This window comes from Xyrauchen texanus, chromosome 9 (assembly GCF_025860055.1).
Source record: "Xyrauchen texanus isolate HMW12.3.18 chromosome 9, RBS_HiC_50CHRs, whole genome shotgun sequence".
NCBI lineage: Eukaryota > Metazoa > Chordata > Actinopteri > Cypriniformes > Catostomidae > Xyrauchen > Xyrauchen texanus.
This window is the reverse complement of record NC_068284.1, coordinates 34,016,227-34,028,668: the sequence shown is the minus strand read 5'-3', so window position 1 is coordinate 34,028,668 and position 12,442 is coordinate 34,016,227. Positions and strand designations below refer to the sequence as shown.

Below are 12,442 nucleotides of genomic sequence, written 5' to 3'. Positions count from 1 at the left end.
ATGCCATCAATATAGTTCAGATTCCTATGGATTCAAAAGCATTTGATTACTAATGTTCTACTAGCTTTGTATAGCAGAGGAGGTTCCGTGTGGGGACATTAATAATTAGTAAAACAACATTATTAACCCTCTGTCAGTTTATCCGTGCGGGAGGTGAATGCTTGCTCCCAGTCTCTGCATGTTTGTGTCTTACCTAGAATCAGTTTTTCTGCAAAACACTCATATGCTGCCCAATTGTGGGCACACCTATCCCTGTACTAATTCCCCTGATCCTCTCAGTGTTAAAAAATATAAGTCTAGGAACTGCAGACTATGCTGTAAGCGGGTGGTGAGCACAAACTGTCAGATTAACAAGTCTGAGCACATGATCCTCCACAACATAGTCAGAAGGGCAGGCGCCAAATGAGATCTGATAAAGACAAGTGAGTAACAGTCTTAAAATTATTTCTGTTAAATACACGCATGCACATGCACACACACACACACACACACACACACACACACACACACACAGCACACACACACACACACAAAACACTGGAAAGAAACATGCACTGCCATCTTGCTTTGAGTTGATTGTGTCCTTTCCATGAAAAAGGAAGTTGAGCATTTAGGTGTCTTGCCCTCAGTCTTTAAAGTGCTAACAGAGGATTACTGAGGTAAATGTTGAAAGAGGTTTAGTCAATATGCTTAGGCAGTGCTCTTAATTACATTTCAACAGAGTGTCCAATGTGCAGTTGGACGAGAGATCACAGTGATGTCAGGTAAGGGGGGAAGCTTAAGCAGGCAGATAAAGCCAAGCTAATAGAGATAATATCAATCTGTAATTAAAGGTCTTTTTTAGTTAAGACAAGGAGCTGGCACTTGTTGGCCAGGGCATCTGTAGGCTGGCGGCTTGACTGATATCTTCCCTCAGAGGTGCTAAGACTTCAGAGCTGTGGAATTTCTTGTTGCTCAAACCAGCAGGTCACCTTCAAGTCTCTTACTGATTGTTCGGTATGCACATACTGTCAGCTTGACAGAGAGCTTGGACATATTCCCATTTTTCTGGCAGATTCAAAAGGTGAGTCAACAGTCTGAACACTTCTAGTGTAGCCTTAATATCTCCCTTCAATTTACTTTCCCATCTTTGGGTGCTAGTTACTGCTCTTTATTTTTGAGATTTATACAATATAATGTTTTAAGGATTTTAAACTGTATTGGATTGGAAACCATATTTTATATCTATGCACATTGAATTGAATTAATTACACTGGAAAAATGTATGCAACACATTGAAACTGTTACTATTGAAACATGGAATTGCAATATTGCAAATATGTTTGACTTATATAATAAACGGCTTGTGATGTTCCTCATTTGTAAGTCGCGATGGTTAAAACCTTCTGCAATATGATGAAATTAATGTAAATATCCATGAATGTATTTTCTGATTTAGGCCTATATTTGCACATTATAGAGCACATTCTTTATTTTTACTTTATATAATTAAATGTTTTCTTTGTCAAAGAAGTGACCAAGGCACATTACCCCGCTACGCTGCTTATATCCTTGCCAATGCAGTTTATACCTGTACCAGACTCATATGTCTACCATTGGAATTATCTTGTGCCCTTACTATACAAAGGGAGTATATTAGACCAGATGATTATTATCTTCTCTACTGTGACTTATCCAAATGCAAGGCTTGATGTAAGTCGTCAGCAGTTTTCCCTGAATTTATTCCTTTAATGAGATTAGCCAGAGGCAAATCCATCCTGTTCAAGTCTGCAACTTGTGTAACGGGAGCCAGCTGGTAGGTAGCTGTGCAGTGTGTAAACCTCACTCTCCTAACCTCAAGAGGTGCACTAGCGACTGACGCTAGAGGCTGTAGGCTTTAGCCTCCTTGTTAGCGCACCCGCCTCCCACTCCGGAGATGTCGGTTCGAGTCCCATTTGGAGCGGGGCGAGCAGGACCGGTTACAATGGTGCCGTGACCCGGATGTGAGCGAGGTTTAGGAGGGTGAGTGTAACGGGGAGCAGAAACGGTTACAATGGTGCCGTGACCCGGATGGGAGTGAGGTTTAGGAGGGTGAGTGTAACGGCAGGCAGCTGGTAGATAGCTGTGCAGTGTGTAAACCTCACTCTCCTGACCACAAGAGGTGCACTAACGACTGATGCTAGAGGCTGTAGTCTTTAGCCTCCTTGTTAGCGCACCCGCCTTCCATGCCAAAGATGTTGGTTCGAGTCCCGTTCGGAGCGGGACGAGCAGGACCGGTTACACTTGGATATGGCATCACTTGTCACATGCATGCCAAAAACTGTACTTATTTTGGAAATATGCCCAATACTTTGGTTTCATGTTCCTTGTGTATATGTTTAAGCCTACAATTCATATGGTATTGTTTTGACAATGGCCATTTTTATCTTAAATGCCTGCAAATCACGAGGGAATATCCAATAGATCCCACTATGATGGGAGATTTAACTCAAATGAAAACATGCTTGCACCTCTACATCATAAACTCTAATAAGTTAGCAGTACTCAAAAAATTGGATTAAATCAGTTACATTCATTTTTTTTAAGTTAATAATCTTCCAAATTGAAGTTTTAAGAACTTTCAGATTTTCATTTTGTACTAAACATACATATTAATTGCTTTTAACTTGAAATACTAAGTTAACTCAATTTAACAAGTAATCTCAATTTAAATACTTCAAGCAGAGGAAACCTTGTTACTAGATAGAATTAGCAAGTACAGTGAATGCTGTGCATGCTGATTGGAATTGTTTATTGAGTATAGAAATACAGAACATTCTTAACTTGTACCTATCCTCAAACTAAGCTCAAGCTCCACTATTCACCATAACAGTAACCCCCAAATCTCCAACTTAGAATTTCTTCTAAATAACACAAAACATTAAACACTAACAGGCCTCCCTCTTTGCATTCATCTTGCACAAAGACACATTAAACAAAACTTAATCTGAACATTTACTCACCCTGTCGAGTGCCATGCAAAGCATGCCTGGAATTAGAAATCTCTTGACCAGTTTCAGTTAAATTTAAGTTCTTGTAAATTTAAAGAGACAAGTTCGTTAAACTCAAAACAATAAAAAGAATTCAGTTTACTTAAAAGGTGTCAGTTTTGTGAACTCAAAGAATGAGAAAGAGAAATACAAAATACTTGAGGTTCATTTATTTAAACTCATTTGAATTATTTAATTAGTCCCTACTCAAAAAATGTATTATTATTTTGAGCATTAGGGTTAACAGTGTATGCTTAATCATCTGAAACTACAATTCCTGGTGACTTTAGAGGTCAGAATTAAATAATGATAGTTTTTGTGAATTTACAGTTTGTATGAATACTGCTTAAAATACATAGATATAGTAGTGTACATATTATAGTATGTGTTAGAAGACGCACTGTGTTCATTTACAGACTTATCAACAATTTTCATGCGTGACATGCAGGGTCAGAAATGTACAGGGGCAAGGGATAAAACTGCCACGAAATTTACAAAAATGACCACAAAATTTAAAATATGGGAGCAAAAACTGCCCTAAGAAGGGAGAGTATGAGAATGTACAGTGTTTTACATGGTTAGAAAAAAATGCTCTCATTAAAAGGTAAACTTGTCCCTGAAAAGAAAATTCCAGGGGACAAATATTTCCCTTTAATAAAAAAGTTAATTTCTGACACTGCTGACGTGTGCCATTTTTATATAAGTGTATGGATTTTGAAAAATTATAAAATTATTATATCAAATTAAACAGTTAAATTATTCCTGGCAAAAATAAGATTTAAATTTTTTTTTTTAAATACATTTATTTAAACATGCTTCAATTTGCTAAGTAAAATTAGTTTAATTAATGCCATTTTACGAAACTAAACTAATACTCCTTTATTAATTTTAATGAAATATTATGAATTCATAATGTGTAGCCAACAGCATTTAAAGATCAATTTAACTTAATTTAACATTTTCATAACTTTTAAAAACAACGTGTGTGTGTGTGTGTGTGTGTGTGTTATGTATAATTATTACACCATCAGTCCATAATAAAGAGATTATTTTGTGTATCAGGCAGAGTTTTGACATGGTTGACAGTGTGTCTGCATGCACCGCATTTACCACATAATCTGATTGTATCCCAGATTTATCCCCAAGGTGTTTTTAGGACATCTCTGAGGCTAATGGAGGCTAATAGGCTTAGCACTTAGGGTGTATTGTCCAGTATGCTTACAGGCAAGGTTTGCTGAGGGTAAAACTCTAAACTCTGGGATTACCTCTAACACATCCCTTTAAAGTGCTGTATAGTCAGGACTAAGCTAATAGGATCCGAGGGGGGAATAGGGGCCTGAAGGTATATTGGGGGTTGGCTGACAGCAGGACCGCACTCATACAGGTCAGCAGATGTAGCTAGCAGACTGCTGGACTAACAGGAGGATTACAGGACTCAGATTAGTATGGCTTCTAATGGAAAATAAAGGGTAATACACACAGAGGTTAATATCTGAAGCTGTTCCGTACAGAATCTTGGAGAATTTATCCAGGAAGAGATCTGTAGATCTAATTACTGCAGCCGTTTAATCATTGCAACAAGGACGTTCTATCAGGTGGAGAAATGGACAGGCACATATTCACTGTGGATGTTTTGTTGTTGTTCTTATAATAGATTAATAATCTAAGAACATATTTAATTTTACCGTACTCCTAAAAAGACACTGTTTTTTGTTTGGGTTCTATATTGTTTGCATATACCACAACATAAGACAAAATTAAGGAAATTACATGGGAAAATACCAACTTCTCTTTTAAAGAGAAACAATTCAGGCAAATAATTTTCACTGGAAATCTACTTCAATCTAAGAATAAAGAAGTTGACACTGTTTACAGCCTGTATCCTTTTCTCTTTCTTTCTGTCTGGTTTCTTAATCTCAGGCTGACTGGAGCAACGCAGCGGATATATTTTGCACCAAAGTGAAGGGAAAATCAAGCAGAAGAATTAGTGAACAGGTAGATCAACCTCATTAAATGCCATCTATTCTTGATCATTTGTAATATTGTAGTTGAAATTCTAAGAATGTTTGTTGCCAATTCCGATGTAGATGAGAATATTCCAGATTAGTTTCACAAGTTGCATCTTAAAGGCAACATACAATAACCTTTTAAGATATATTGTATCTGTTGCTTAATGAGCTTTTAAACATCTATGTTAGGATAGACCAGATATCTTGTTGGTCTTGTGTGACTATTAGTCTTATTACTAGTCTAACATTGAGTTGGAATGAAAATGTATATTTACAAACAAAAACATATTTTAAATGAACGGACTCAGTAATCACTGACAAAAAAGTACCAAAACAGTACCATGGTATTATCATATTTTTGGATTGCTACCATAGTAATACCATGTTTTATGACCATGTACAATGGTAAAATTATGTTTTTTGGACATGTACTATATGGTAGTATCGCACTGAAAAACATTTGGAGAGGGATTTACTTAAAAGAATCCTAGGAAACAATATCCATGCAGATATTGCTAGTAAACTTAATGGATGGATGGATAATTTACTAAATGTAGAGGTCATTTGTATGTTTATGTGGACACAGGGAGGAAGCAGTGTCATGACCCCACGAGAACAGCTAAGGAAGATAACGGCACTGGGAGAGCAAGGTGTTCTAGATGAGAAACACTGGTATCGACTGGTCAATGGAATGTCTGCTGGAGGTGAAAGCTTAGTACAAATAACCAATAGAAGGCTTTTATTACAAAATGTTTGTCATGCTCTGTCATTTAGTGTTTTTACAATTGTGATGTACATCTTATATTTAGTACACTGTCAATGTCCAAAAAAAAACTTTAACCAGAGCTGATCAGAATCTTGAATAGATATGATTAAATAAAGAAAAGCCTTTAGATCCAACAGTTGAAACCACATATATATTTACAATACCTGACTTGTATGTTGATTTGTTAAAACTTGCCTTCTTTTGGATGTTTTTCTCTGTGTATTGTGCGAAGCAGAGTTGCGGCAGAGGCATGAGCTCATGATGAGGAACCAGATGGCCATGGCTCCACAGATCCTGACTCAGGGGCAGCAGAGATTGCAGGGTGTGCCTGCACAGTTTGATCCCCGCTTCATGGAGAGGTCTGTAAGAATAATTCCAAAATGCATTAAACAATTATATATAATGAATATAAAGTTGTGATTGGAAGTTTAAATTAGATGGAATTTGATGACAAAAATACTCTTTTTCTGCAGGGAACTGGTGCAGCCCAATGAAATGGTATCAGCTGATGCTAGACAAATCCACATGGGTACCCATCTTGGCTCACATCCCCAAAATTCCAATGTCATTCCAGGAAGAGCATATCCTGGAACAGGTTAGAATGTAATTATAGAATGCAATAATACACAAGACAAGCAAATTAAATGGATAGTTCACCAAAAAATTTACTCACCCTCGTGCAATCCTAGATGTGTATGACTTTCTTTCTTCTGCAGAACAAAAACAAGGATTTTTAAACAAATATCTCAGCACTGTAGGTCCAAACAATGCAAGTGAATGGTGGCCATGAATTTTGAAAGTCCAAAAATCACATAAAGGCAGCATAAATATTATCCATAGGACTCAATATTTATGCCCTTTTTAACTCCACTTTCGCTTTCAAATTCAAATTATGTGCATATCGACACATACAGGGAGGAGAATTTATAGTAAAAAATTACTTTCTTCTGTTTCTCACACACTCCTGGAGTCATATGAATTAATTTAATGCTGGCTTTATGTGATGTGTGGAGATTTAAAGTTCTGGTCACCATTCACTTGCATTGTATGGACCTACAGAGCTGAAATATTCTTCTAAAAATCTCATAAATTATAATAATAATAACAGCAACACAAAATTCAGTTTATGGTAATGTTTTAATAGTGATTCTGGTGTCCATTACAATGGACGTTGTTTCTGAATTATTCCATTTATTTATTTATTTTCTTGTGTAAATTGTCACAATGCATTATTTACAAGGAAGATTTTTTTTTTTTATTAAAAAATTAAAAATGTGTGTTATGACACACATAGGCCACAATAATCCATTAAAATTTGAAAACTTCAGGTTCGTAACATCACTGTTTTCCAAAGTATGATTATGGAGAGCATTTTCGAAGGTTTTCAGTACCTAGCTAAATTTTCAAGCAAACGTTTGACTTAGCAGTGTCTAATCTAATAATTCTTTGTTATTTGAGTGGCACCAAATGACAAAAACCTTTTAAAAAAACACAGGAGAAAAGTGAATAGAACAGAAATAGATCGAGGGTCTGAAATGGTTAATGTCTCAATTGTTTCTCCTAGACACCAATGAGAGAAAACAAAGAGCAAATGGAGATATTTGAGATATGTAAGAGCAACCTCTGACCAATAAAATTTTCCTCACGGAATTTGCAGGTTACGCCTTCCTCCCTACTGAAACCATGGAGACAGTTGCAAGACGACAAGAGTTTATTCACAAACAGAATATGGCCAGGTAACTTTCAGTGATTTGCTTCCTATGTTTGCCATTACAATCACACAAATGTGACCTCATAGCTGCTATTAATACTTTAATAAATGTCATTTCTGAAATAAGGATGGAGATGAATGCTATCCTGCACCAAAAAGAGCTGGAGAATGCCCACCAAAAGGGTCTGATTGGCATGGAGAATCCTATGATGTACCAGGGCATCCAACCCAGTCCCATTGGCTTCAGGGGTCGTCAGCGACTTCCTGATGGACATGATGTGTTTGTCCATCGCACCGCCCTTGAAGACATGCATGCTAACAGTCTCCTCGTGTCAAGCCCCTACCCACCAATCAGCACAATGCAAAGGGAGCGAGGGCGCAGAACAGGCAGAAGAGCCACCAATCATAAAAGCTCAGACAGCCACCTCTCACTCCACAAAGGCCAATCAGAAGAGAAGAATATAGAGCAAAGTCCAGGAGGTGCTTCTGGGGAGGAGAAGGAGGCAGAAGGGAAAGGTGACCTGAGCAACGAGGCCACAATCAGCCAACCACTCCAAACCAAAATGGAAACTGAGCTGTCTTCAGGCAGCAGCAGAAAAAGTTTTAAGGAAGGAGAGCCCGGGATTCGCAAGGCCTGTATTAATGGACAGGAGGGCTGTTCAGAAGTCACCAACTGCAATGCCAGCACCAGGGACAAAGATATACCCAACCCTTGCTCAGCTTTCCAAGAGAAGTTTCTGTACCCTTCTGCCACTGGCACATTTACAGGCATGCCCTACATGCTCCCGGTGCCAGGAAATGGACTTCTACCACTTGGTGGGTTTGCTAGTTCTCCATATGTATGTCTTTATTACAGAGTTTGTGTTTAACAGTTTGTTTTTTTTTTACAGGTTTTGTCAGCTAACAAACATTTATAAAGGAATGTTCTAGGTTCAATTCAAATTAAGCTCAATCAACAGAGTTTGTGGAATAATGGTGCTTAGCACAACAACTACAAAAAAGAAAGAAAGAAAAGAAGCAAAAATCACAGTTACAATAAGGCACTTACAATGGAAGTGAAAGTGTCCAGTCCAATCAAGTTCACACTGTTTTAAAAGTATAGTCACAAGATGTAAACATTACATGCATTAACATGATTTTAGTGTGATAAAATGAGGGATTTACATGCATTATGGCATTTACCAGATTACAGGGTTACCAGAGGTATGTCACCATGACAACAAAGTTGTATTACTGAATATAACTTCACACAGATAAGCGATAAGCGGATAAACAGTAAGCGATTTGATCACAATAAAATAATGTTAACACATATAAAGTTTACATCTTGTGTCTATACTTTGAAACAGTGTGTATTTTAATGTTAATGGACTAGCCCCATTTACGTCCATTGTAAATGCCTTTCTTTAACTGCAAATTTTGGAACAATTTCTGCATATAAATATTTACAATGCTGCCATATTTTAGTCAATGTGACCTGTTTTAATGAATGATATATATATATATATATATATATATATATATATATATATATATATATATATATATATATATATATATATATATATATAACTGGTTTATTGACTCAATGTTAAACTGCCAGCAGGAGGTGAAGCCACCAGAAATGTTAGAGCAGCCATTTTGTATGCTCAAACTCTCATAGATCATCAATAAATGACACCCCTGTTTCACCATCTCCGACCTGTGGAATTTGACAGTTGCATTTCGCCCTCAAGTGACAATCATGTTTAATGTTTAATTAGCTCTTATGTATAATATTCATTACAAGGGAGAATATATACACAGATCACGATGTCAGAGCATTTGCCTGCCTGGGTGTTCAGTCTATCAGTACAGCAGAACGATCATCAAAGGAAGTGGCAAAACTATACACAAGTTGTAATGTAAGAAGGAAAAGCTGTAATATTTGCTTGTTTTGGGGTGACAACAAAAATGTTGGTGTGTGGCAATAGGTGTTGAGATTTTGTGCTGTAGTAAAGACACCTCTGCTTAAATCTCCATGCTCTTAAAGGCACCTCTGCTTAAAAGTGCACTTTTACATTTGTGAAAAGCATCTTTGCGTTATAGGGATGTACATGCAGATTTCAGATATAAAATTGGTGATTGAATTATTAATGTTTACTCACTGAAATGAGATGATTTCCTGTTATGTCAATAGGAACTTAATTTCCTATTAAGTCAATAACTGGAATGTTTGGGCATAGCAATATGGCAGAGCAGTGGCTTCACTGAAGTTCAGCGATGGCATTTCTACAATGGCAGCCATTTTGAAAAGACCCCACAACTGTGGCATCACTAGAAACCCCAGGATGTCCTCTTGACAGGACTGTAGGACTCAAATACTGTAGATTACATAAATTGTGCTTAACTTAGAAGTCTCAGACTCATGTCCCCCACAGAGGGCAAAACTGAATTGCTGGGTCTTAGGGTGATATATAACAGGGGTTATAATCTATATATGTGTTTGATTACACATCTTCTGTTTTATTTGATCAGGGCCTCCTAATATGTTTCTCAATGGAGAAGAGATGTCTTCACAGGAAGATGTTCGCAAGTGGACAGTTGACGACGTCTACAACTTTATCAGTGAAATACCAAGCTGCTCTGAATATGCACAGGTAATTAAATATGCATATCTTGATTTGCAAACAGACAGTTGCTTTATATTTTATGTTACAATAAACCTATCTATCTATCTATCTATCTATCTATCTATCTATCTATCTATCTATCTATCTATCTATCTATCTGTCTGTCTGTTCATTCTATTTTTGTATGTCTCATCTAAAACAGACATTCAAAGACCACATGATTGATGGAGAGACATTGCCTCTTCTGACAGAGGACCACCTCCTGGACACACTTGGGTTAAAGCTAGGCCCTGCACTCAAGATACGATCACAGGTACTCGATTCTGCAATAACCTTTAAGTATCAGGATATTGCACCCTGCTAAAAAGAGATGTGTGCTTGAGATTTGCAAATTTAAATTAGAATTTGAGAACTTGAGACTCAAATTGGATCTAATTGCTTGAGTCACCCTTTTTTACCCAAAGAATCAAAAATAATTAATTTCTTCTTAGACTTAAAATTTAAACAGGTTTAAACAAAACTTCCGGACAGGTTAAATTTGTCATTGTTTGGGGAAAAAATATTTCTAAGATCATCTAATTATACAATGTTTATGTGAAATAAATATTGCTTTCCTGTGCTACTCACCTCAGTAGAGCTGATGTGTTTTTAGTTGACATTAGTAAAGTTACAAAAAAATCTGCATGATTCGGTTAAAGCAATGCAACACTAGCGCCACCAAATGAACTTGCTGTTGCTGTTGTTCAAACAGTCAGATAGTCACGCCCCCAACTCATGCCATTGGTTGAGTCAAGTTGTTGGGTGGGGTCTAAGTGGGTCGCTCAGAACAAACACAAGAATTTTCATAACGCCACAGAGACAGTGTTTACGGTTTTCGAGAAAATTAACCCACTAATGACTTGCATATAGTGTTCTCTGCATATTAATGTGGGATGAAATAAAGTATTTTAACACTGAAAAAGTAACATACTCCAGTTTTAACAATCATTTGTATTCAAGAATAACTTGAAGAATTTCAAGACAAAATGTAAAATTTGACTTAGCTCATCATGACTTTGTAACTTCCACCGTTAACTAAGCCTTGATTTGAGACTTGAAGTCTTTAAAACACATGTCTACTACTAGAGTTATTCATTCTTCACTATTTTAGGTTAGGTAAACTTATTTCACAGTCACATTCGATTATAATAATCACTGGGATGAAAACCTTTATATAACTTTAAATAACTTATTAAAAGTCATTAGGCGATTCTCACTATCCCTCTCCTTTCAGTTGTCCCGACGGTTGGGTAACATGTTCTACAACATGATGAACTTGCCGCTGCCTGTATCTGGCCTGCAACCTGCACCCGAGAAAGGTGGGGACAGATCATCAGACATCAGCTCCCCCCTCAACTGCAACAGCATGGAGATGCTCGGCAGTCCCAGGGACACAGAGGCTCGTAAATCTGCAGAGCCTGTAACTGAAGCTGACAATCCTTCTCCGACCCAAATGAGCGAGATTGCCTAAAGAGGGCATGTAGAACTACTGGACTATTCACTATTTACCTCAAGAATCTGTTGTGTTGCCCAGTGTATTTGGCCTGACAAACACTTACACAAAGATATATTTTAAAATATTAATTACAGATAATTTATGCTCTAATACAATAGGCTTGCCATTCAGTCTCAAACAGTTCATAAGAGTTAGTAAAATTGTCCATGCTGTTCACAATTTTTTCAGCAAATGTGTATTTTTTTAATAAGCTAGCTTTATTTTGAAAATGTTAATGTATTTTTTTATTATACAATTGTATTTTGGTTTTTACTTTAAAATTGAATTATTCTGTATTGTTTGTTACAAGGAAAATTAAAAAGATTCATAAACTCCTTTTTTTTTTGTTTGAAACATGATTTCAGTGTTTACTGTACTTCTAGCTTTCCCTGCTAACTATCCACTTAAAGGCAGCTGAAACCAGCCTAAGCTGGTTTGCTGGTTTTAACTGACTGTTCTGCAAAGTCAGGGTGGTCAGATTTTAGAGGGGTTTTGGGCATAGTTTCCAGTTAGGCTCAATATAAGCCACTTTTGGGTTGTTTTTTCAGAAAGTCACTTGTAAATATGGGCAGTAGCGCAGTGCTTTAAAAAAAAATCCATTTCTATTTCCAGTATTCAGTCACCATTTCTTGGGCTTGAGGTGGTTTATAAGCACATTGAATTATGACTCACCACTAATAGTTGCTATGGTCAGGGTGGTTAGTTGACAGGTTTTAGAGGGGTTTGGGGCTTTTCTACCTACAGTCCCGGTATTTTTACCTTAGTAACTATCTAGACAATCAAACTCTTACAAGGAACACAG

At 36.9% G+C, this 12,442-nt stretch overlaps 1 protein-coding gene across 1 annotated transcript; it reads left to right on the top strand.

Moving 5' to 3' along the window:
• The first annotated feature begins 1,015 nt into the window (after positions 1-1,015).
• Positions 1,016-11,944, top strand: LOC127648965 (sterile alpha motif domain-containing protein 7-like). Its single transcript, XM_052133830.1, has 10 exons — positions 1,016-1,063; positions 4,929-5,003; positions 5,604-5,721; positions 6,016-6,142; positions 6,257-6,378; positions 7,441-7,519; positions 7,622-8,310; positions 10,012-10,133; positions 10,309-10,419; positions 11,380-11,944. Exons 3-10 carry the CDS (start codon positions 5,619-5,621, stop codon positions 11,614-11,616), a joined length of 1,590 nt encoding a protein of 529 aa, XP_051989790.1. The 5' UTR covers positions 1,016-1,063; positions 4,929-5,003; positions 5,604-5,618; the 3' UTR covers positions 11,617-11,944.
• The last annotated feature ends 498 nt before the right edge of the window (positions 11,945-12,442 follow it).